General features: G+C 39.9%; 1 protein-coding gene across 4 annotated transcripts in view; it reads left to right on the forward strand.

Annotated features, from left to right (window-relative positions):
- The first annotated feature begins 11668 nt into the window (after positions 1–11668).
- Positions 11669–27072, forward strand: part of PARP12 (poly(ADP-ribose) polymerase family member 12) — a 32047-nt gene continuing 16643 nt past the window's right edge. The window contains exons 1-3 of one of the 4 annotated variants that reach the window (XM_074267765.1): positions 11669–11764; positions 17973–18108; positions 25158–25419. In XM_074267765.1, the coding sequence (XP_074123866.1) occupies positions 18016–18108; positions 25158–25419 (355 nt within the window). In that variant the 5' untranslated portion in view covers positions 11669–11764; positions 17973–18015. Of the gene's footprint in view, positions 11765–11832; positions 12323–15895; positions 16036–17972; positions 18109–25157; positions 25420–27072 lie in introns of those variants that run through there. The other 3 variants (XM_074267763.1, XM_074267766.1, XM_074267764.1) reach the window with 3 other exon arrangements.

Genomic DNA, 27072 nt, shown 5'->3' on the forward strand with positions numbered 1-27072 from the left:
GATGTGATATTTTGTTTTTTAATCTGTGAAATTTTAAAAGGGGACAGTTGTTGGCTATGGTATTTACTAGTTTTGTAGTAATGTTTTGCTAACCTGACTGCCTTTTCTTCCCCGATGATTTTTATGGTCCAAGTTGACTCTTGCTATTCTTTCTTACTTTGGGTGTCTCTGGGGGTAGTATCTTGTCTATTTGTATAGGTTGTCAGTGTGTGTGCACAGGGTGTGTCCTTTTGTTACAGAAACACACTGGGTTGCATTTGGGTGTTTGGCTGGGAAATGGGATGCTGAAGTGTGAAGAACGTTTTTGTTTTTGTTGTTGTTGTTTTTTTTTTTTCCAATTCATAACAGTATTTCCCATCTTTTGCCTGCAGGCAGGGAAAGTATATGTACAGTATTTATTTTGTTTCTATTTTACTTTAAATTTGTAAGTTTTGAAGTAGCTTATGTTGGTCATAGGGAAGGACAAGTGACTTGTTTAAATTTGTATTTGGTATTCATACTTTCCAATTTCTGTACTTTTAAGATACTGAGATTAAAATTGGTATTACTTTTTGTTTTGATTTTAGCACGCCAGTGTAATTTTTTTGTTGTTCATTTTGTTTGAAAGTATAAATGATGAAAGCTGTTGTAAACTGTGTCTTTGGAAGAAAAAAATTCTGAATTCTATTTCCAATTCTGACTCTGCCACTTTACTGTCTCCCGACTCAGAATATTCTTTGGGGTTGTGGGAAGTGACCATAAATATACTGCATCTTATATTTCTGAGGATTGAAAATTAAGATTTTAAAAAAATTACCAGATGATTTTCTAAATGTTAATAGAACCCTTAATTGGGCCTAGTCTGGCTACTAAAGTTCAATTAATTAAATAGCTCTTAGGCGGGGAAGTATGAAGCATATGTAGATCCCTATAGACAGATTGTCCTCAACAGATCCTTAAGGTTTAAATGAAGATTGAATTATAAATTATTTTATTCAGTTCTAGATATCTGGCCATCTAGGACTAGTAGCTTAGAAAAGCCATGAATATTAATATGAGTTTTAGAAATGAAGATTGGCAATTAATATCTATCTAAAAATTAGAACCAATTGTAGTAGATAACTGATGGTCCAAGCACTTTGAGGACCTCATTTGCCCTCTTCAAATCTGCTTTCCTGTTTTCTCCCATTTTCTGTCTCCTTACTGTTTTCCTCTTCTTCCCCACCTCCATTTTTGCTTTCTCTTCAATTCCCTAATTTTCATTTCTCTTTTTCTTTTTATTCTTTACCCTTGTCATCCTTTAATATTGCTGTTGGCACCCTAAGTATGGGTGTAAAGGACTTGCAAATTTTTTGATCAATTAATTACAAAAGATGCTTTGAGAGATCTCCAATGAGATTTCAGTGTGAAGTAGAAACCTGAAGAACAATTGGAAAAGGAAGTTGGGGTTTTGTTGTTGTTGTTGTTTTGTTTTGTTTTGTTTTAACCATCATAGTGTGCTGTGGTGTGACATCACCTCTGGTACTGATCTTTTGGGATGGTCCAGTTCACATCTAGTTGGGTGAGTGGCACACCACAGCCAGGGGCCTTATGCTCTGAGCAAATCCAGTGTAGTTATAGGCAAGGGTAATAGTTTTTAGTCAGTTTAGGCGGCTCATTGGGTTTGAGTTCGAGGCCTTATATCCTCCTAAACTGGCTTCAGATACTTGACAGCTTTTATGTCACCCTGGACAAGTCATGTATCCTCTATTTTCCTCAGTTTCTTTATCTGAAAAATGGGAAGAGATAAATTCTATCTCCCTCAGAGGATTGTTGTGAGGATCAGATGAAATATTTGTAAAGAACTTAGTACCTAATAGGTACTATGTAAATCCTACCTATTGTCAGTAATATTATTACTGGTATTATCTCAACTGGTATAACTGCCCTAAGCTTACATATACCTCTGTAAGAGGAGTTAACCTCTCTTTGACAGGTTAACCAAGGCATGAATGTGAAGAACCCTAGTGTTATGAGGGCAGATTTCAATTCCTTGTGAAGTCCTGAAAACCCTTTTGACAGAAGGGAAAGTATTTGTTCATCTTGTTGAAGGGATTACTTGTCTCATCAGGTCTTTGGGGTATACACCGAAAGTCATCACTTTTAGACCAGCTTGGACTCCAATGATATAGGGGATCAATTCAGTTTAGCAGCTGAAACTGACCAAATATACACAGAAGAATCCTGTGTTAGAAATGACACCTTTTTAAAAGCACACAGATCAATTTTTAAAATTATCTTAAGTAATAGAAGGTTACAAAAGAATCCGGGGTGGGGGGGGAAGGGGAGAAGAGGAGCTTAGATACTATAGGCTATCTCAAAAGTCTTAATGCAGTTTTAGCTGTCAAAGCTTACTGGAAAGAAATAACTCACATACTTTCTTTCTAAACTCAATGAAATGATTATGAGGATAAACACTAGTCATGAATATTTAGGAAACAAGCTTCTATATGACATTTTTAGTTGCAGATTGTGTCTTCTCTTGTGATGGGTGAAATCTGAAATAACTGAGGAAATAATGGTTTGGGCTTCTGAGAATTTTGATTAAGAAATTCATGCCAATTGTGTATCAAATTGGGACCCGGGCCTCCTCAGCTTCACACTGGGCCCCCAAATCTAGGGGGATACACATTTATGAACTAGAAGAAAACAGGACATATGAACCATGATACAAGATTAGGTAATCTGATTTCTAATTAGAGAAAAGATTAGGGACTTTCCAAGATAGGGAGAGAGTAAACAGGTGCAGTTGTCTGAAATAAAAAAGAAAGGTGTCCTACTCCCTTCTCACAAGTATATGCAGTCAGAGAAATAAGGAAACAATAATGATAAAAGATTTATGGGCTGTTTGAGATGTGTAATTGTGAGAGAACACCTTATATCAGTCTTTGTATCTGGTTTAGTATTTGGTCAGTAGAGCCTAAATACTTCTAAACAACAGTGGTCCAGCTTCCTAGCCATATAGGGCAAGGTTAAAATAAAGTTTTCTCACAAGACAAATTGAACTAGACTAGACCCATAATTGAGTAGAAAGAGAAATAGGCTGGATCCAGAATTGAGTCACAATATAGTTAATGTGGTTCCCTCAGTTTCCACAATTCCTCATTACTGGATGAGTATACAAGATGATACTATGTTGATGAATGAAAAAAAATTTTGATTCATAGAATCAAATGGCGTTAAAAGCTCCTCCACAACAAGGTATTCTCTATGTTTCAGTTATGATCAAAGACTGGATGGAACCAGAAAGATCATGGTATGTATGAGAGGTATTCAGCATTTACTAATTTTATATGTGGGCAAAGTCATCTGTTAGCTGCTATTGATTAAAAAGAGAGAGAGAGAGAAGGGGGAGAAAGTCCCTACTCTTTTAAGCAGTTTCCATTCTCTTGCATGTCTGCCAGAATTATGAGCTAGTCTGGTGCAGTTCTGGACTTAAGTCTTAAGAACCAGCATTCAGATTTGTAGAACAGAGAGAATGGATTCAATTTCCAGTATGGCCATTTATTAATGTGTGATTTGGAGAAAATCAATCTCTGTGGGCCTCCTCCTAAGTTACTTGAAGTCTTTTCCCTTTCTCCTGCCCACCACTAGTTTCAAGATTCTCAGGTGTCCTGCATCCATCAGAGAATTCCTCGGAGGGTTTTGTAGATGACTTGCTGCTTTCATCAAATCTCAAAATATTAAGCCTCATCTAAGAGCTATATAGAGAGATTAGCTAGCTAACCCATGGAATAAACCCAAATGCCCAGGTGATGACATTGAGCTGAATACAGACGTTTACTCTGCTATGGGGGGGAGTGTACACACAGGCATGCACATGCACAGACACACACATTTCATATATCTACATCTACACATAGAAATCTGGGGCAGACATTGCAGAAGGATAGAGAAATAAGAGAAAACTAAGTGTGCCAACTGTCAATAATCACAAGCTGCTCCCCGATTTAAAAGTCTGTCTTTTCTCTACAAATACTCCTCTGAATAAATACTCTGATCCGGCTTTGTATATGGAGTATATCTTTCAATACTTTGGCTTTCAATAATCAAAGTTGTGAACTAAAGAACAATGAAAAAATACATAGTGGATGTAAATATGTCACAAAAATTTAATAGTGGGGTCTATCATAATAAATTATCAAGGACATGGAGGACTGGTTGTGTTCAGTGAAAAATAATTCTAAATTTTAAAGTAATAAACTTTTAATGGCATACATGAAATCTACCAAGTATTAAAATATAAAGAGAAAATTACATATATAATAAATGGGAATGGTATGTTTAATGATTATACATAATCTGAATAGAAAGGGACAGAACTCACCTAGTCCAATCCATACCTAAATAGGTATTCCTGGCAAGTCTGCTCCCAAGGAGCTTGCCATCTAATGGAAGACAATATATAAAAAGTTGAAAAGCTTTCTGAAAGTACCTGATAATGGTGGCTTGGTGTAATCCTAAAGTAGTATATCTAGGTTGAAAATGAGTTGTCATCCTGCTGGGAGCCCATGCTACTTGTGGACAACCTTATCAGGAGAATTTTCCTTTGTTAAACCTTAATGTACTTCTCTTTACCTGCCACTTATGGGTGACTTTTTTGGTTCAGTTTCCTGGAACTTAGCAAATAAGCCTCTTCCATGTAAAAGGTAAAGACCCAGAGGAGGATAGCAGCCCTAAAAAGGGTTTGGCAAGCCCTCACACCAGAGGTTCTAGTTCAACTATTTAAGCTAAATAATCCTGCATCTATCATTTGTATGACATTGACTAATTCTATCTTGGTGACCTCATAATTCCTATGGGTTTAATGATAATCTTAAATGACTCCCAGATCTATGGTTCTTAGTTCCCAGAACCCTAATATATTCCCTGAACTCCAGTCTCACATCATCAATTATACCCTACTGGATATTTTGAACTTGATGGTTCATAGGCATCTCTAATTCATATCCAGAAAAACTCTTACCTTACCAAACCCCAACTTTCCAAATTCTTAGTTCTGTTGAAGATGTCACCATCATAATTTGCTCAGGCTTAAAACTTATTATATCTGATTCCTTACTTGTCCTTGGGGTAATTTAGTTGCAAAGTCTTAATAACTACCTCCAAAATCTCTTTGTGCCCTGTCCACTGTCCAGGTACAAATCTTATCACTCCACCTAGATTGTTGTTGTGATGCCCTTCTCTCGTCCTCAGATCTCTTCTCAACTCATCTGCTAAAGGATTTTCACATTTGAACTTGCCTTTTTCTTTTAGAGGTATATGAAGTATTTGGAGAGAATTAGGATCTCTGGTGTGAGGGCTTGCCAAGCCCTTTTCAGGGCTGCTATCCTCCTCTGGGTCTTTACCTTTCACCCAAAACTTCACCTATGGTTCCAAGAAACTCAGCATGTACAACGGCCCCATTGTCTTGGTAGACAGGTTGAGGGTAATTAATTGACAGACCCCTCTGAGTGCTGGTGAGTTTAGGAGGTGTCTACTCCAAGTGGGTGAAAACTTCCCCTAGGGGAATGGAGGTAAAAAAACAATTTGTTCCAACAGCTATGAAGGCAGCTGAAGCAGTCTGCTTAGCATTTAGTCAGACACTATCATTTAGCATTTAGTCAGACACTATCATTTGTCTTGACTTTTGTCAAGATCACAAGAGTGAGACTGACTGCTTTGTGCACCTCTGCCTCACAAATCCAATTCATGTGCCAAACAAGACATCACCCATCAAACCATGATGTTTTTGGTCTCTCTGGAGGGAAAAAAAAAACAAACTTCTAAGATCAACTATAAACTCCTTTCCTTAGCTAGCTATATATGTTCTGGGTCCATCCTGCCTTTCACATGTTTTGCTCATTACTCTGCTTGGTACACTCAAGTTCTAGTTAAACTAATCTTCTTTTGCTCACTATACATGTTCACTCTTTTTCCATGCCTTTTCACTTTTTTGAAAATAATTTATTCCCCAAGTTAATGAAAAATCAATTAACAGGTTTGGTTTTTTTTTTTTTTTTAATTTTTAGTTCCAAATTGTTTCCTTTTTTCCTCTTCCTTTTCATTGAGAAAGCAAGCATTTGATATACGTTATATGTGTTTAGTCATACATATGTTTCTAAACACAACCAGGAAAAATAAAGCAACAACAACAAAAAAGTTATCTTCAATCTGCATTCAGACTCCCATCAATTCTTTCTCTGAAGACGATTGGCACTTTTTGTCATAAGTCCTTCAGAATTGTCTTGGATCATTGCTTAATCATTGTACAATATTCCTGTTAGTGTGTTCAGTGTCAACTGTTTTTTTTTTTTATTTCACTTTGCACACCATTTCATCTTTCAAGATTTTCTGAAGCATTTTTCCTTATTTTTTATAGTACAATGGTATTCCATCACAATCCACTACAATTTATTCAGTCATTCCTCAGTTGATATTTCAGTTTCCAATTCTTTGCCACCACTAAAAGAGCTGCTATAAATATTTTTCTACATAAGTCCTTTTCCCTTTTTAAAACAAACAATTCTCTTTGAGATACAGATTAGTAGTGATAATGCTAGGCCAAAAGGAATGCAGGTTTTATAGTTCCTTGAGCATAGTTTTTACATGCTTTTTCACAAGCTGTTCCTCAAACCTGGAATTCACTTCCTCATCTCTATGAATCCCTAATCTTTTTCAAGTTTAATTCAAGTACCTCCTCAAAAATGAAATCTAGCCTAATCTATTACTTGCTAGTGGCCTGCTACCTAGAAATTGTTTTTTGTATTTTCTATTTTTCTGTGTACATGTTTTCTCCAGATAGAACATAGGCTCCTTGAAACCAAGGAATATTTCATCTTTCTCACTGATGAACACTGTGCCTAGCACACAGAAGATGCTTCTTAAATCCTTGTTGAATGAGATGAATAAATGAATGTATGTATGAATATTATCAGGTTGTGAAATCTGAAAGAAATCTACAAACTTCATAAATTAATTGGTGACTTTGTAAATAAATCCTATAGAGTAACAAAACATCTGTATTAATTTTGATGAACTTCACAAAATCATTATAGGAAGACTGTTTAAAATGAACAACTTTCACAAAATTCTACTTAATGACTTGTTACTACATGAAGGTGCTCCTGGATTCTCTCAGCACAGCCTTAACTCTGGCAGGAAAAGCTTTGATTGCAGACCCAGGAACAAATTGGCTTTGTTTTTCAAGGAGCTAAGTACTAAAAAGACTCATGAATTCTTGGGCTCATCATCCATGAGCAGCAACAACAACAAAAAAGCACAATCCAAAGACAAAGAATAACATTAATTTATGAGACTATTTGGCCATCTCTTATTGTAACAGTTGCTTTATTTGTAAAAAGACCACCATTAAAATAACTGCAATTTATACACCCATCATCAGATGAAGAGAATGGGAAGATAGAGAAATTTTTTGAACTGGATAAAAACCTCCAAATTCCACAAATTCTGATACTTGGTGATTTTTCAAAGTAAAGTAGGAAGGTTAAGGATGTTTAATGCAATAGATACAGCTCTGGGTCTAGAGTCAGGAAGATAACTTTCACATTACTTCAACAATCAATCCTGCTGCTAGGCAATCCTTAACTATCATCTCATTCATCACAGTGATTCTTCCAGACTTTTCATCCCTCTTTAAACCTCCCATGTCTCCTCAACCCTCTCATCCAAGAGCCTTGCCTCGTAGTTTACTGGGGAAAAAATGAGACCCCGATTCAAGACATCTCATATCACCAGAAGCTTTCTACCACCGTCTCCTTCACCTTTGTCTTACATCATGAGATGGCCTTCATAATATTCCATGTTATTTCAGGGACGGTTAATAAGCATTTATAAAGCACCTACTTTGTGTCAGGTACTGTGCTATATTTCATTTGATTTTCTTCACAATTCTGTGAGGTAGATGGTATTCTCATTTTATAGTTGAGGGAAACTAAGGCACTCAGGTTCTCAAGTGATTTGGTTTGGATCACATGACTAGGAAGTGTGAAGTTGGATTCTAAGTCAGGTCTTCCAGAAGTGTAAGAAGCACCAACAAGGGATTATATTGTGTTCCAGTTTACAACTCTTAATGGAGTTGGTGAACCCAAAGATAGCAGCAGCCACTAAGAAGCTATTCTTTAAATATATATGTTCTTTAAATTTTTAAAATTATTCCTATAAGGCCAATTCCATCTTCCTCCATGGCCATTTGCGGGAATTCCCCAGACAACTGGGGATCAGCAGCCACTGGCTTAGTAGTACCATAAAGTTGGTCTTAGTATCATTACTAATTAAGCTATGACTTCTATGTTTTACTTATTTTATACACATTTTGGAATAAGGATTAGATTCTAGTTAACTAAAAAGGGCTAGAGAATGAAGGCTTAGATTTAGGATAAGAATAGGAAGTGGGTTTTTTGTTTAAAGATATGATGAGGGTTAGTGCTAGGGATTGTAATAAGGATGAGAATGTAGATAGTAATTTAGATGACTATCTCCCCAGTGATTACCTGCTGCACTGAAAACTGAAAATAAAAAAGAAAACCAATCCAGAATAGTCCCCCAAGAATTAGAAGGACATCATAATTAGGGGAAAAAAACATTAAGATACATGCTGTTTGAAGATTTTTAACTGAGGTAACAAAAATACTGAGAGGAAAACTGATAATATATATATATATATATATATATATATATATATATATATCAATTTTAATAGAGCAGACCTTCATATATATATTTTTTTAATAGAGCAGACCTTCAAAAAGAATGGAGAGAAATTTTTAAATGTAAAAATGGATCAGACTTTCAAAGTAATTGATCAGACCTTATCAAGAAAGTAAAGACTTTAAATTTTAAGCCTCAAACATCAAATCCAATTGAAGCAGCAGCCTGGCTGTGGAGACTATATAATGTTGAAAGGAAAATCTTTGGGCTTTTTACCCTGATTAATGAGGCAAGACTGGAACAGAAAATTAAAAGTTTATTATGTCTAGGTGGAAACATGATTAGGGGTTTATCATTGGAGATCAACAAAGGCTTCAAGGTGGGACCAGCTTTTATAGGTAACTTAAAATCAATTCAGATATGGCAACATCAGCAAAAGAGGTTGGCTCCCTGAGTGTCAGTTCCTCCCCAAGGTAGCAATACTGTGACAATTTATAGGTAGTGATACGAAAGTTGTAGGTTGGAAGGTGACTTGCCTAGGAGACAAAAATCTATTGACTGGGTAACGCCACCCCCAGCACTGACAGTCAGGGATGGGAACAAGTGAGTCACTGACAACAGAGCCTCTAAAAGGATTGATTCCCCCTTTGTGGCTGAGTCCTTTCTGACTCAGCAGACTGTCTGTGACCCCTTTGGGAATTTTCTTGGTAACTAGGTACTGGAAGTGATTTTCTTCTCCAGCTCATTTTACAGAAGAAAAAGGGAAGCAAATAGTGTTGTGACTTGCCCAAGGTGAGAGGCAGAGGACAGACTTGATCTCCTGGGGGATGGGCCTTCTCCACTCCAGACCCAGCATTCCATCCACAGTACCACCTAGTTGCCCACTCACCCCTTACTTTCAAGGAAATAGCTAATGAAATCCTAGATCCCAAGATGTAAAATCCTGATTTTACATGAATATACTGAAGTATTGTTTAATATTTAAATGATATATCGTAATTGTTACTAATATAACATGATTAAGAGACAGCTGGATGGCACAGTGGACTTGGAGTCAGACTTGAGTTCAAATGTTCCCAAAGACATTTGGGTAATTGTGGGCAAATCACAATTTGTCTGCCTTGGTTTCATCAGTAAACTGGGGGATAATAGCATTTATCTCCTAGGGTGGTTGTAGGGATAAAATGAGAAAATATGTGTAAAGCACTTACTATATTAACAGGCACTTAGATTAAAATTTAAAATATAATTTAGATATGTTGGGGTTCAGAGGGACCCCAACATATTAATTTTTTGAACCAGTGACTCAGGTGTCCCAAAAAGAGTCTGTCAGAGGCAGATTTTTAAAATTATTGTCATGCTAATTAAAGTGGGCTAAATTCCAAGAGAGGAAGATAGTAAAGGGCAAAGAGCAAGCAGATAAATTTATTTAATAGCTTTTTATTTTCAAAGTACATGCAACAATAGTTTTTAACATTCACCCTTGCAAAACCTTGCATTCCAAATCCTTTTCCCTTTCTCCCATCCTCTTTCTCCAGCAACCAATCCAATATATGTCAAACATGAGCTATTTTTCTATACATATTTTCACATTTATCATGCTGCACAAGAAAAAATTAGATCAAAAAGGAAAAAAATAAAAGAGGAAAAAAAAAGCAAGCAAACCACAACAAAAAAGTGAAAATACTATGTTATGATCCACATTCAATCCCTAGAGTCCTCTCTCTGGAAGCAGATGTATTGAGACACCGGAGCCACCTGCCAGTGACTGCTGGAGGTCTAACTCAGACCTGTGGAATGGATCCCTTCATGTGAGAGGAGGAGGAGGATACAAGGAGACAGAGGCAGTTGCTTTCTCTGACCTCCCTCGTCTTCCCTCTTGTCTCCAATTTATTTCATTCCCAATCCACAAGGAACACCTGCATCAGCAAAGGCTGCTTTGCAACTCCAAGTGTTATGATCCACAGCTGTGGAGGCTCTGGGAGAATTGACCTACCCCTTCGCTTAGGAATGGTCCTTAACACAGATGACTCTCTCCTTTACAAGTTTATTGAAATTGACCTGAATTGCCTCATTGTTGAGTCCATTCAGAGTTGATCATCACAATCTTGTTACTGTGTACAATGTTCTCTTGGTTCTACTCATTTCACTTTGCATCAGTTTCTGTAAGTCTCTCCAAACCTCTGAAACATTCTGCTGGTTGTTTCTTAGAGAACAATAATATTCCATAACATTCATATACCACAATTTATTCAGACATTTTCCAACTGATGGGCATCCATTCATTTTCCATTTCTGGCCACTACAAAGAGGGCTGCCACAAACATTCTTGCACATACAGGTCCCTTTCCCTCCTTTAAGATCTCTTTGGAATATAAGCCCAGTAGTAGCACTGCTGGGTCAATGGGTATGCACAGTTTGATAACTTTTTGAGCATAGTTCCAAACTGCTCTCCAGGATGGCTGGATGTGTTCACAACTCCACTGATCAAACAGGTATATTTATAAGGAGTTGGGGAGTCCAGGACAAAGAAGAGAGTAGATTAAATGATATTTTGGGGTTGAAGTTTAGCGTCACTGGTGCGAAGTTTGGTAGTGTGGGTTAAAAACGACCCCCCTCTCTTCAGCTGAGACGTGTTCGTTGTTTGGGTCCAGCTCTAAGACAGCAGCCAGGAGTTTTGGATGACGATCCAGACGTCCTTGAAGGGACAGATTAGTGAAACGAAGCTATCACGGCTAACTCCCGGATTCTTTCATGAACTTTCTCCAAAGTTGTGCCGCAGCACTCCCAATAACTATGTTTCCGAAGTGGGGGTTTTTGAGAACTACTAGGATCTCTCCGCTATTGGGGTTTGTACTACATCAGATACATCATGAAATGATGAAATAAACATTGTGCAATAGTTAATCACTGTTATCATACATGAAAAACACAATTCTAAAATAACAAATGTCTCATTCACAGTATACTATATACTAATAAAGACAACGGCTGGCTGGCTGGCTGACTGACTTAACCGCATCCCTTGGTTAAAGCCCCAGCTGCCTCGCGCTCCCGCTTCCACTAGCAGGCCCGGGGAACTTCGCTTGGAGAGGAGGTAAATCAATCGGGGGCGGGACTTGGGGTAAGTTTTGTTTTCTCCTGGGCTGGGGCAGCATTCAGTTTCGATTTGGAGCTGGCCCCTCCTTCCTCCAGCTGGTTCCGGAAGGCTCCTTTTTCTCTAGAAAGGCAAACCGAGGTGGGGTGGGGCGCGCTGCGGCTGGGGGTCTGCGGCGGCTTAAGCAGGGAGCCCAGGGAGGCCGGCCATGGCCCAGAAAGCCCTGAGTAGCTGGGCCACCAGGGAGCTGTGCGCGGCCGGGGGCAGCCTGGAGGTGGGGGAGCTGGCGCGGCGGTTCGTGGGCGGCGTGAGCGAGGATGTCCTGGAGAAGACCCTGCGCAAAGTGGCGCCCCGGCGCTTCGTGCTGAGGACCCGCGCGAGGCCCGGCGGAGAGGCAGCCGGAGGGGGCGAGCCGCGGAGCCGGGAGGTGCGGGAGCTGGTAGCCGCTAGCGGCGTGAGGCTGTGCCCCGCGTACTCGACGTCCTGCGACGGGCTCTGCGGGCAGCTGCACCTCTGCAAGTTCTTCCTCTACGGAAAATGCAAATTTTCCCAAATCGGGTGAGGGTCTCACCGGGCCTGCGAATCCGGGCGGGGGGGGGAGGGGGAGGGGCGGGAACGGGGTTAGGCGCGGCCCCGCGCTCATCTGCGCGTCCGCCGCCCCGGCCGTGGGAACCCCGGTCAGTTGTACAGGTACCTTTACGGAGAGCATTAAGGATGCCTCACTAGGGCTCTCTTCGGCGAGCCTCGAAACTTCCCCAGTGCTTTTGCTGTCCGTCTTCATCGGGGGGACCCAGGGAGTAGCTTTAGAGACGTTAGCGCTTAGGGTCATCCCGTGAGACAAGTTCGGCCCAAACGGGCAAATCGAGGCCCGAGGCCGCGTTGATCGCGCGCCCTCCGCACACCAGCTTCAACTCTCCCTCCGCCTCGGTTAAATCGGCCCTGGGACCCGCACCCACTAAGCGTCTCCTCCTTGGGCGCCGCGGGCCCCCTAAGAAAAGTGGCCCGTGACCCTGGCCACGCGACCTCGGGCCCTGGCAGGTGGAGCGAGCGAGGAGGGAAGGGGCCGGGCTGTGAAAGGAAGATCTCCGGGCGCCCTCCCAGCCCTCAGACCGGTCCCCGCCCCTCCCACTTCCTACCCCCCCCCCCCCCCCCAGGACCTTTGTTAGAGTCCGAGCTTGCGTAATTGGGACCTTTCAGCGTGTTTAATCGGCTTTGGTGGGAGGAGGTGTGATACGTGAGGATGGGCCCCCCGTCCGACTGCGGATGGCACCTGCCCCTCCGGGCTGGGAGGGTGGAGAGAGAAGGCGTGAAAAGGAGCTTTGGAACCCAGAGCGCTAAACAAATCCCAGTTATTGTCCTGAAAACCCACAAAATGGGGCCGCGGCTGCCGAGGTGGACCGTTAGAGGTCGGGACCGAGCCCTTCAGCCATGTTACGCGCGGGGAAGCTGAGCCCCGGAGCGGGCGGGTTACCGCATGGGCCCATTTGTGTAAGAGATGTGTGGAGGTGGAACGCGTGTGGGAAGGGGCCAGAACTTTGGATGTGCCAGCAAAGTACGTTTAAAGGAAGCCTCTTCTAAGCGCAGCGGGTGAAGGTTTGGTCCTGGAGTCTGAAAACGTTATGTAATGCTGAAAGCGATGGACTTAATGCCGGAGGTCCGGGGTCTCTTGCGCCTCCAACTCCTAGAACCCGAGTTCTTTCTGTAAAGGAAGAACAAGGGTTCTAATGTATCTTTAACAAATGCAGCTTCAAGCAAAGCCCACCTGGAAGGGGGCCCAGATTGAAGCGGGCCTGGTATGGAAGAGTGGGGGAGGGGACATGGGGAAGAGGTTAGGGGGAATAAGTGATGGGGACCGAGGCAGAAACGGGGCCGGAGCTGACAAGGGGGATCTTCTTGTCAGAGAAGCCACAGAGTGGGAGGTTCTTCGCACCCTTCTTTCTCCCTGGGACTCCTCCAAGCCCCCACGGGGTAGACCTCCCAGGGCCGGATGGTGGGTTTCTATCTTGACTAAGTCTCTGACTTTTCTGTATCTGTCTGGGGCTCTTCCTCTGACTGGGCCCGGACTACTCTTGTTTCCCTCTTTGGTTTCCCTGGCAGGCTGGCAGTACACCAATTAGCTGGAGACTCTTCCTCTTTTCTTGTTTCATTTACATCACCCAAGAGAATCCAGAGGAATGGCCTCTCTCTGGAGAATCAGGTTGCCCTGTTGTTGGGGAGAGACAGATGTGGCCCTGGCAGTGTGGCGCCGCAATTTGCTGGGAGTCCCAGTATTGGGGTTGTGGTTTTTTTGCCATTTTATCTTTTTATTTAGCACCCCACCCAGTTTCTGCCGCATAGTAGGTACTTGTTGAAGGGGCAGCTGGATGTTGAAGTGGGTAGAGCACCAGCAGGGACCTGAATTCAAATGCAGCCTCAGCCACTTACCAGCTCTGTGTCCCTGGGTAAGCCTGATTGTTTCCTCCCTGCCCCCCAAAAATGCTTGTTAATTCACCTAGAATATCAGAGATCTACTGTACAGTTTGGCAAACTTTTACTTCTGACGAGTCTATTCATAATTCCAAAGGGAATTTCCTCAAATCACAAAGTGGCAGAGATTTCCTTTCTGGTTTCTTTACAGCCGGATTTCACACAACAAATCCAGAAACTGCTTTCCTTAAGCTCAGATCTCCTCTACTCAGTAAGCTTCAGTGGCTCCCTGTTGTATCTAGAATAAAATATAAAGTTTTTTGGAAATGTGTTCTAACTAATTGTTCAGCAAATTTATTTATCATTGACCTTCCTATGCTCTTTAATCAAGCCAAACTGGCCTTCTCTCTGTTCTTCCAACAAGATGCTCCATCTTTTGAATGAGCGGCTGTCCCCCATGCCCGAGTTATGTCCTCCTCCTCATCTCTGCTTCACAGAAGTCCTCCCTGCCTTTAGACACCTTTATGGAACCCTCATGTTGGTGTCTTCCCCTCAGACGACTTAATATTTAACTACTTTGCATTTATTTATATTTACATATTATTATGTACATTTGTGTATATATATTCAGACTACTTGATATTTAACTACCATTTATTTATGTCTAATCTCTGGATTATTCTGTACATTTGTATATATGTACATATATGTTTGTGTATATGTATTATGCATATTCTGTATCTGTACATATGCATGTATACTTACACATATATATGTATATATGTTACATACATATATGTATTTTCCCCCCTCCTTAGAAGGTAGGCACTGGTCCCTGGATCCATGATTAGGTTATTAATAAATATTTCATTGCTGAACTACTGAGATATTAGTTGACAGGAACTGTCAGACCAATGAGAGGCCTATGTGAGTTTGAAAAATGATCACATTAGAGAAAAATGCAGATTACAGGATGACCTTTGGCTGACATTTCCTGGTCATTGCTAATTTCAAGGTCCTTATCTTCTTGGGAGTTGTTTCTGTAGTCTGGGGCAATGATTCTTAGCAATTTACCTCTTAGAATTGTCTGGGGGAAAGTCCTTGAAAACACTGTAAATGAGTTATTTTTAGTAAGAAACCTGCCAAGGCATTGGGCAAAATTTTGTAGATTAAGAAAATCCCTTTGCCTCCAAGACTAAAAGGCCTTCTTTTTTTTTTTCTCTCTCTCTCTCTCTCTCCTTCCTTGAAATAATACTTTTTTATATAGAGGAAAAAGACACTATAGGGTTCTTGGAACATAGATTTGGGTTGTTGGTAGTGAATGGGATCTTAGAAGGCGCCTGTTCATTTTTACAATCCAGGAAGCATCTCAGAAAAATTAAATTATTTCCCTAATATCACAAAGTCACTAAGAAGCAGCCTCAGAATATAAATTTTTCTCTCTGTCTCTTTCTGTCTCTGTCCTCTCTGTGTCTCTATGTCTCTCTCTGTGTCTCTATGTCTCTCTCTCTACACACACACATATTGTCTCTCTATATAGAGAGTCTTCTGACCCTGTCCCAACATGAAAAGAAGTGTGAGGAGAACAACTTAAGATAAGCATGGATTTCTATGTTTCCAGAAGAGCAGTTAGGGATGAATTCACCTTGGCTCTGTTGATAATTTCTCCAACTTCAGAATTTTACCTTTCTCAGGACTCTGTTGACCAGTGGCCACAGTTCTTGCCAGCCTCTCTCCTCTTCTCTACTATAATACAAGGATTCTTTTGGGAGAAGTCTTCTGGCCTTCATCTTGCCCATTCGATGGTCCATGAGATGCTCAGTGACGTGCTTCGGGGCAGAGCTCCCACCTGCTGCCTCTTCTGGGTCTGTCCATTGGACTAGCTTAGTTCACATTAGTATACAGCTTTGAACATTATTGTTTTACTCTCCTGTCCCATTGTCCAGAAATAACAGCACACACAGGCAATGACTGCATCAGATATTTTTATCCTTCACATTATTATATAATATAAAGTTATAATAACATACTTAATAACTCACAGAAAATACTGATTTCATGACTTCCCACCTCTCCCTCAGAGCACTTTTGGGGTATCTTGTGTCCTCTGTGGGGTGTGGGCAGAGAGCTGCTACTTGAGTAGCAATATTGTGTTCTTTGCAGACTGTGCCCAGGAAGAATGTTTGGCTTTTTCACTGGGCATAGTTTATGCCCACCCAGTCATTCCTACCTGGTCCAAATAGGGCGATAGCAGGAGAAAAAGGATGGCTGAAAGTGGGGAAAGAGAGCAGAAGAAGCATTTAGGGCAGGCCCTCTATTTTGTCTTTGCTCTTTTCTGTAGGACAAATGGGGCTGAGGTGCCAATCTTTGGCTCACTTGGTGGGTACCATGTCATGGTCTGGAGAAGATTCGGGGGTAATTAGGATATGATTACAATTCAAATGGAGCTTACAATCAAGCAAAAGTTATTCAAATATATACATATGTAATAACTGATATAATAATAAAAATGTAAAGTAATATAAAATAATAGTTAAAATAACAAAAACACCACATGGAGAACAGAGTGTAAATGAGTAAGTGAGGGATTAAAAACCTCTAGAGGTCTCAGGTGAAGACATACTTCTGACAGAGGGGGCTCAGCTTTGAAGGCTAGGTAGGATTACAATAGGGACAAGTGGAGGATGATCTTCTGCACATGGGATGGGTTAACAAAGCTCTGTGTTGTAAACGAGGGTCTGATGGTATTTCGGTTTGGCTGGGTCCAACACTGTGTGGAGGGGGATGGGATTGGAAAGTAAAGGCCCTTCTAGGTAGAGAAGAGCCTTAAAGACCAGACTCCACAGGTTTGACTTATTTAGTAGGCAGGAGGGAGCCACTGAGGGTTGTCAGTAGCAGAGTTAATTATATGTCCCATAGGGACCTATCTCTATTTGATGTGCAGTGTTGGGCTAAGCTTCTAGGGAAGGGATGTGGGAGCATTTGGAAGGGTTCAGTTATGGGAAACATCTCTCTGTGTTGCTGAAATTGGAAGAAAGGCAACAGGGTCTGGGGGGGAAGGACAACAAAAGTGGCAACTTAGCACAGAGGGAGACAAATTCAGAAAAATGTGTTTTAACTAAAGGGACAGAATTTTAACTAGCTCCAATGTGCCTTTTAGTGCATTCTGACTTGGAATCTTGTAGGCCTGCTGGCAAAAGGGCTCTCAAAGCCATTTGCTCCTAAATTGTAGGTGTGGTAATCACTAATACATTTAAAATGCCAGTGCCATTTCCCTATGAAAAACTTCAATAGAATATACAAGGTACTTCCAAGGAATAATGTAAGGTCAGAGGATCATAGATGTAGAGCTGGAAAGAACTTTAGAGGTCATCTAACTTAACTCTCTCATTTTACTGATAAGGGAGCTGAGGCCAGAAAAGGGAAAGGCTCTCAAGTTATTATAGGTAGCAAGTGACCCGAGCCCAGGGCCTCCACATCCAGCCCTCGATGCTTTTCAAGATTACTTCTTGAGGAAATGTTGCCTCTGTCTCACCAAGGCCAGTTGGCTTTATTGTCTGTTAAAGTTTTGATGTGCTTGATGTGCTCTTGAGGTTGAAGTGTGCTAAATTTTTGTTTGTCCCCAAAACTGATGTTCCTCTCTTCTCCTCCTCTTCTCCTTTCTTCTCTCCTTCTCGTCTTTCTCCTCTCTTTTCTTCTTCTCCTCTCTCCTCTTCTCCCTTCTCCTACTCCTCCTCTCCTTCTCTTCTTTTCTCCTCTCTTTTTTTCTCTTCTTTCTTCTTCTCTTCTCTTGTCTTTACAGGAAACAATGTAAATATAGCCACAGCATTGATTCTTTACACAACATGACTATCTTGAAAAGCCATGGAATTGATGAGATAAAGTTGAATGAACTATGTCAGCTTTTGCTTCAGAATGATTCTACACTCTTGCCAGAGGTGAGTGACAGAAATCGGGTCTGTGTGTGCACACAGAACAATGCAATGTGAACCTCTGGATTGTGGCTTAGATTTGGGTTTTTTTGGGGAATGATCTTTCCTTTTTTTAACCATCTATAAAGACTGCCAAAGAGAGAAGGTTTTGGAGTATAATGCCGGAGAAACGGAGGCAAGATAGAGATTAGAGAATATTTAATAATTTATTAAATGGAGGGATTTACTGGGACCAAATGGATCCATGGTTTGGTCCCAGGGCTGAGTGAGACTATTGTCTCCAAGAATCCAGCAAACAATGTGAGTCTCAATGACATATATAATGTGGCTCAGACACAGGGGGTAGACCAAGGCAGGGGCAGAGTCAGGGTGCTGAGAGCAGGAACCATACTCTGACAGGGTGGCTCGAGTCACTGGAGATAGGATGACATAATGGGGGGGAGGCATCTTGATAAGATGGTTTCTCACATTCTGATAGCTTGGGATGGGGAGAGGCATTCTGATATTCTAAAACATAAGATCTTTTATCCTTATCAAATATTCTGATTAAGAGGGAGGGGTGGTTTTGCAGGACTGAGCTTTGAGCTGATAATTATAAACTGAAGCAGAACAATTAGGGAAATTGAGTCAAGACTGGGTCAGGATAATTAGGGAAACTGAGTCAGGACAATAAAAGAGAACTGTGGCATAACATTCCACACTCTCCTGAATATTCAAATCATTGAATTATCTTTCTCTAAAAGATCTTAGCACTATAACTTTTGACCAACCCAATGTAAATCATATAAACCATAATAAAACTAGAAAAATGCAAGGACTTATGGCAAGGACCAGTGTCTCCCTGATAACCCCGGAGTTATTAGCATCAAACGGCATTCCTCATTTATGGAGACACAGAGGCCTCCCTGTTCAGGTCCTCTGCAGCTGGGGAGCATCTCATCCAGAGAATCCAGTTTGAGATGGACAGTTCACTATGAGTTAGATCTGTGGTCATTTGTGCATTAAACTCAACCTCTGATGAGTAGCAATGCTCAAGACAGTCCTGCTGCCCAACTTAAGAGAACACCCAACTCTGTCAAGGACTCCGAAGTGGGGGAAAAGTGGGGCCTGGAGTAGCTCCACCTGTCCCCTCTGATAGAACAGGAGCTGATATTAGGAAACAGATTTCTGAGCAAATTATGCAGTTAGACCAAGGCTGGCAACCCCGAACTATTAGAGTCCTGATATCAATACTAATTAAGGAACTGGGGTAACAGGAGTGGAGAAACAGATCAGAGAGACTGCCAGTCCCAGGACAGGTGTCTGATTTCTGGTTGTTTGTAAAAAAAAAAAAAATCCCCCAAACTGAATCTGCCAGGGCAATTCCAACAGAACAAGGGATTTCAAAGTTAAAACATAACCAGCAAATCATAGTCCAATAAATTTTAAGCAAGAAGTAAAAATGAAAAGGACTGTTTAAATAATTTCCAATTCAATCTGAACTAATGAAATAGGGGGCAGGGCAGAAGTGCCTAAAAAAGATACATCAGTTTTCCCAATTTCCCAACCAGTTTCCACCAGTTTCCTTCCTCCCTTTTTTTCCCCACAGAAAGGAATTATCAAATTACCATTCCACATATAGATCCCAAGAGTGAATCTAAATTCCTATACAACAGATTAATGCAGTAAATTTCCTAAAAATCCCTCGAACATACAGCAATAGTTACAGTTTTAAAAAATCCATCCCCAATTTTAAATGCACAGTAATAGATGACCCAATCACAGTTCCTAAATTCCCCATATCAGTCCATCAGGGGTAACAGAGGAAAACTGCTTCTGGTTGGGCACTGGCAGAAGACTCTCAATCCTTGCAGAGGATGCATATGGTGTGGCCTGGTGTGTTAGCAATCAAAGCTGGTCTAGGTCCCAGAAGCAAGTCAATACCTGTAATTTGACCAAAATCTAGAACAAAAAAACACAAATCTAACAAAGATTAGACTGATACAAAATGTGAAGAGACCAGTATGAATTGGCCAGCAGCTTCTCACTGTGCTTACTGTCCTCTTATTTAGAAACCTTTAAAAACCTGAATACCTACAGACACAAATATTCAGTAACAGATAAATGACCAGGGTATATATATATTCATTTGCCAAGTATTCAGGATATAATGATTACATATAATCAGGTTAGAAACAGCAAGGTCTGACATAATTGAATTGCATTAACAGTTTATATTGACCATTGCTCTGATCATAGAAATTAGTTACAGGAGGAAAAAATGCAGGGACACAACCATAACATAAGGAGTTAAAACTTAACTTTCAGCAAAACAGGATAAAATAGCTTTAATTCATTTTTACTCCAATTAATTGTCCCATTAACTGTCAAAGGGTGGAGCTTTAAAACTCCCAAATAGCATTAATTATAAGTCCAAAGAATTTTACTTCTAATAACTAATTCCATTAGCTAAAGTTTCAGATAAATCCTAAACAGATATTTACCATAACCTTATATTTATAACAGTAAGAATTTGTCTCAGTAAGTTCACTTCTTTCCTATCTAAACACATGGTCCCATAAGTGAACATTTATACATACAAATCTGTTTGCTTTTAAAAATACCCAATACATAGACAAATATTCCAAATTACATATTGTCCATAACAGAAACATTTTGAAAAGAACAAAAAATATTATTTTTAGAGGCTCTTTAAATGACCTTAGGATGACCCAATACAATCAGTTGTATAAGAATATCTTATACAGAATATCCTAATACCACATAAAAGAATCCAAGAGGTTTTTAAAATTACTGAAGTTTTAGAAATACCATAACCTCATATTGATAATAGTAATAAGTTCACAAGTTATCTTTCATATTTAACAGAAACATTTTCAAAAGGACAAGATGGGCATAACCTCAGGATACAATCAATTAAACTTATACAAAGTATAAGCTGGATTTGAACCCAGGTTGGGGGCAGTTAGATTCCAAGTCTAGTGTTTTAACTACTATAACACACTGCTTCATATGCTCCTCCCACCAGGGATTGTTTGTGTGAGGTCCCTGAAAGGCTGTGAAATTTCATTTAACTGCTGTTCTGGATTTGGGGGATGGGCTGGGGCAGGAGGAGGCAAGAGACAGAACTGTCTTTATGGTTTATTGAGCAGTTTTGGGTAGCTTCAGCAGGTATTTCTTAACTTTCACATCTTGCTGGGATAGCGTGGAGGTGCAGTAGGGAGACTGCTGGGTCTGGAGGCAGGAAGATTCACCTCCCCAAGTTCAGATCTGACCTCTGACACTTCTCAGCCGTGGGACTCTGGCAGGGCAGTTCATCCCGTCTGTCTCAGTTTCCTCATCTGTAAAATGAACTGGAGAAGGAACTGCAAAGCTTTACAGTATCTCAGCCAAGAAAACCCCAAATGGAACCATGAAGAGTTGGACTTGGCTAAATCATCACCGCCCCTACAGTAAACACCGCAGCCATTCTGCTGGCCTAGTAGAATACAAAGAAACCCCCTTTGGAATGGGAAGACCTACACATGGAACAACTTACAAACATTATAAACTTCCACACTAATTTAGATGGTGTTTTTACAGTGTACAGAGTGCACTTCCTCCACATATTACCTTATTTGAAAATCAGTTTATCAAGCACAAGGAAATAAATAATGATGTTTTAAACTGCCAATCAGTGAGCATTTTTAAAGCTCCTATTTCCAGTTCCTTGCTACATGCCTGGAAGACAAAAAGAGGCAAAGGACAGACAGTTCCTGCTCTCAAGGAGCTTAAAATCATGTGTCATGTGTCACGTGTCATGAAGTGCCTAGGGTACAGACAATAAGTGCTATGGTAGTCCCTGAAGTTAGATTGGCAAGTGTGCCTGGTGAAAGTGGGCAGACCGACCACATGCGGGAGTCCTCAGACGTGATCTTAGTGAGAACATGCAAAGGAGGGAGCAGTTGGCTTTGGAAGGCTGAAGACTTTGACATTGCTCTCATAACTTGAGATAACTCCTGGAGAATCTCAACTGGAAGAAGAACTTTATTTTATTTTTTCAGGAAAACTTTAAAAAAATTTTTTAAAGAAAGCTTTTTATTTTTAAAGCATGTGCATGGATAATCTTTCAGCACTGACCCTTGCAAAACATGTGTTCCAATTCCCTCCCCATTTCCCCATTCTCTCCCCTAAATGTCAAATAGTCCAGTATATGTTAAATATGTGCAATTCTTCTATACAAATTTCTATAATTATCATACTGCACAAGAAAAATCAAATCTAAAAGGGGAAAAATTATAAAGAAAACAAAATGCAAGCAAACAAAAACAGAGAGAATGAGAATGCTATGCTGTATTCCACACTCTGTTTCCATGGTTCTCTCTTTGGGTGTAAGTGGTTCTCTTCATCATTAAACAAGTGGAACTGGTTTGAATCATCTCATTGTTGAAGAGAACCACATCCATCAGAATTGATCATTGTATAATCTTCTTGTTGCCGTGTACAATGATCTCCTAGTTCTGCTCATTTCACTTAGCATCACTTCATGTAAATCTCACCAGACCTTTCTGAAATCATCCTGCTGATCGTTTCTTAAAGAACAATAATATTCCATAACATTCATATAGCATAACTTATTCAGCCATTCTCCAATTGATGGACATCCACATAGTTTCCAGTTCCCTGTCACTACAAAAAGGGCTGCCATAAACATTTTTGCACATGTGGGTCCCTTTCCCTTTTTTATTGTTTCTTTGAGATACAGACCCAGGTTTTATGTGAATAGAAGAAATGAAGTATAGAGAAAAAAAGTATGGTTAGAAAGGAGAATTTTGAAATTCAGGATCTTAAAGGTCTAAGGTGAGACCTTTCTAAAATAATATTTCTTTTGATAGCTCTAACACTGTCACTTTCATGCTAAAAATCCTTCCATGGCTCCCTATTGTTCACTGAACCAATTCCAAACTCTTTATCTTGGTGTTCAATGTTCTTTGTAATCAAGTTCTGTTTTCTCTCCCATATTACTACCTTTCATACTCCTCCCAAACTAAAATAAAAGGCATTTCTCTAAATTCATTATCCTAAATTCTTATACCTTGAACTCACTTCTGACCCATCCCTGCCATATTTTGAAATCCTATACCTCTTTTAAGGCTCAATCCCAATATCTCTTCCCTCCCCAACTCCCTGTTCTTCTAGACTCCCCAACTTCAAGTATCCTTCTGTTCCTTTGATTAGTTTTCACACTTTGTTCTTGTTCTGTGCAGATATGCTCTATTGTGCTTTGTAATTTTTTTGTGTACATGTCTTATCTCCCCTAGACACCTTAAGGGCCAGGACCATATCTGATTCATTTTTGGATGCATCAATTCCTAGTGTGGATCTTTGTACTAAAAGACTTTTTTTTTTTTTAACTGAAGCTCTTTATTTTCAAAACATATGCAAGGATAATTTTTCACTATCGATCCTTGTAAAACCTTGTGTTCCAATTTCTCCTTTCGCCCCATCCCCTCCCCTAGATGGCAAGTAATCCAGTATAGATACTTTTGATTTGAAGTGAAGAATGCATAGTTGATAGAGTTGGGTGGGCACCAACTCTTGCTGTACCCGATACTGAGTACTGAAGTTGAATGAGACTCAGAGAAGGGTCTAGAATGATAGCATCCATGTAGAACTCAGAATTAGGAGCCTGGGCATGGTTCCACACTGAGTTTAAAAGTTATTGTGGTGATCTGCACTAATTGCTTTGCTTACCCTTGCCCTCATACTCTGAGAGCTATAGAATAGGGAAATGGGAGAAATTGGGGGTTGAGTGGAAAGTAATCCAGATCTTGCCCTTATTTTTTATAGCTTTAAATCATAATAGCCTTTATTTTTCAAAGTACATGCAAAGAGAGTTTTCAAAATTCAAGTTTGAAAAACCTTACGTTCCAAATTTTTCTCCCTCTTTCCACCTCCCCCCACCCTAAACAGCAAGTAATCCAATATAGGTTAAACATGTGCAGTTCTTCCAAACATATTTCCACATTTATCGTACTGTGCAAGAAAAATAAAATCAAAAAGGAAACAAATGAGAAAGAAAAAAAAAAACCAAGCAAACAAAAAAAGAGGATGTGATCCATACTCAGTCCCCACAGTCCTCTCTCTGTGGGTGCAGATGGCTCTCTCCATCACAAGTCTATTAGAACTGGCCTGAATCATCTCATTGTTGGAATCTGTCACAGTTAGAGCTCATCCTTATTTGCATTCATAACACGTACTTCTTTTATTAACTTTGATATTGTGCATGTCCTTCTGTCTTTATTAGATTGAAAACCTCTTAAAGGTAGATACTTTATCTTGTGTGTCTTCCTATTTTACCAATTCCTAAGACAGTTCATTGCACATGTTAATAAATATTGAATGAATAAACCTGAGAGAGTACCTTATTTTATACATTAGCATTATATATATGTACATATAAACAAAAAGCTTGATAGATATTTGTATATTATAGATATGACTTTTTAAAAAGTTTGATAGAATTCTGTTAAACGTGTAAATCTGTCCCCATTAGGATTCTTTGCCTTTGATTACTTCTTTACAGTGAGTTGGGTTTCATTTTCTTAAATTGGATTAAGATCTTTATGTGCCATTAATTTAGTTATTTTTATATTTTTGTAAAAGGCTGAGAAGAAAAGTATAATCATTGGAGCCACTGTGATAACCGATATGCTAGCATTGTGTACTGTGCTAGTATACAATTCAAATAATTATTACTTGTAGTCTTCATGTACATATGAAGTGGGATGTGTGTTCTGAGTTGTTTTTCTAGGAATGGGGCTGGAGTTGTTCATATTCTCCTTCAGATATGGAGGTCACAAATTCTTCAAATATATACTAACATATTTGCAGGACAGCTAACCAGGGTGAAGGATGCGGTTTCTGGCCCAGCTTTCTGGGCTTTCTGAGCTCAAATAGAAATGAAACCCGTGATCATTATCCCAGTAGCCTGGTATAGCTAGTAAAGCTGAACCGGAAACTAATGGTGACGTACAAGGGCCTCAGCAATTTATGTTCTCTTTCTTTATCCACAGATCTGTGCACACTACAATAAAGGAGATGGGCAACATGGTGCTTGTACCTTTAAAGATATTTGTGCCAAACTCCACCTTTGCCAGTACTATATGCAGGGAAACTGCAGGTTTGGCAGCAGCTGCAAGCGGTCCCATGACTTTAATTCCACATGTCAGGAGAAGTTGAAAAAGTGGGGGTTTAATGACACTATAATTAAGAGGCTGCCTTCCACTTTCAGAAATGCTTTTGACATCAAAAATGAAAGCTCAGCACCTGTAAGAGGTAGGGAACACTTTACCATTCTCTATACATTCAGGGAATGTCTTAACACTCCTTCCCTCCTTCCCTGCCTTCCTCCTTCCTTCTTATCCTTTCTTTCCTTCCTTTCCTTCCTCCCTCCCTCCCTTCCTTCTTTTTCCTTTTTTCTTTCCTTCATTTCCTCCTTTCCACCAAGAAAGAAAAACAAATGAAAAACAAACAAAAAAGGTGAACATACTATGCTTCTATCCACATTGTTTCCACAGTTCTCTTTCTGGATGCAGAGGTCATTTTCCATCCCAAATCTATTAGAATTCCCTTGAACCACTGCATTGTTAAGAAGAGCCAAGTCCATCATAGTTGATTATCACATACTCTTGTTACTGGAATAACACTTTCTTAATACTTGTCTTTCTCCTGTCCTGTCTTTCAGTCTCTCTCCCAACCCCAAATTGAGGGGGGGGGGGGAAACAACAAAAAACTTTTGTAACAAATATGCATACTCAAGCAAAAAACAAATTCCCACATTGACTCTGTTCAAAATAGATGTCTCTTCTGCTTGCAGTAGGTATAAATCCTCACATCTTCATGCGGAAAACAATTCAGAGTTTTCCTTTCTCCTGTCCGGCATTTTTCATGCAATAGATTTATACTTTCCATTGTAGTTCCTGGGGTAATGCTTTACCATTAACAATTTGTTGTTTTATTGTATGAATTTATCACATGAAATGAATGTCAGGAATTCCAGCAAATGCATGTATTGCCTTAATTTTGCTTCTTGCTGTTGGATAGATTTTGGAATGTTTTCTTGCTTGAACTTAATGTCTTCTTCTGCTTTTGTTTAAATGTTTTGTGTAAATTCTTCTTAATTGTAAAACAAACAAACAAACAAAAACCCAAATATCTATCTATATTTGTTCCTTAAGTTTTTGGTCTTTTTAGGTGAATGAATGTATAGGAAAATTGAAGTCACATCCAAATTAGGTTGATCAGTTTCTCTCCTTCTCACAGAGGGATGTATCAAACAATGTCCTTGGTTTCCTCTTATTACAGTGGCATTCTGATAAAGAATAAAGATTCAGCAAATTTTCAGATAATGATAAATTAGTTGAGAGGCATTTTAGTATGAGGGTAAAGACAGCTTGATTTGGAGTGAGAAAGGACTTGGATCCAGATCCTACCGGTGACAGTGGACAAATAGAGTAGCTCTTCTGAGCTGAGGCAGCCCTCTAAAACTATAATTTCTCAATAGTCTATGAGCCAAGTTGATGGAGGAAGCTCTCATATCAACAACACAATTGTGTTCTGAAACTCAGAATAAATTATTTGGGCTTGCTAATGAAGACCTCAGGCATATTTTTCGAGAAAAACTACATGGCAGATCCCATTCTGGGCTGGAGAAATAATTTGTGAGCCAGTGATGTCCCTTAGGGGTTTCAGAAAAATATGACATGAAGATTTAATAAATTCCATCATTAAATTTAGATTTTCATATTAGGCCCTTTTCTTGGCAGTTGTATTAGTATAAGAGACCAGTTCTAATCTCCAATTAAATATTGTTTAGTGAATAGAGAGTTGTCCTTTGAGTCAGGAAGGTTTACTTTTGATATACTCTAGTTATGTGAAGCTGGGAAAGTCATTTAACTTCTTAATGCCACAGGCAACTCTTTAAGAGAA

This window comes from Sminthopsis crassicaudata, chromosome 5, assembly GCF_048593235.1.
Source record: "Sminthopsis crassicaudata isolate SCR6 chromosome 5, ASM4859323v1, whole genome shotgun sequence".
Lineage (NCBI taxonomy): Eukaryota > Metazoa > Chordata > Mammalia > Dasyuromorphia > Dasyuridae > Sminthopsis > Sminthopsis crassicaudata.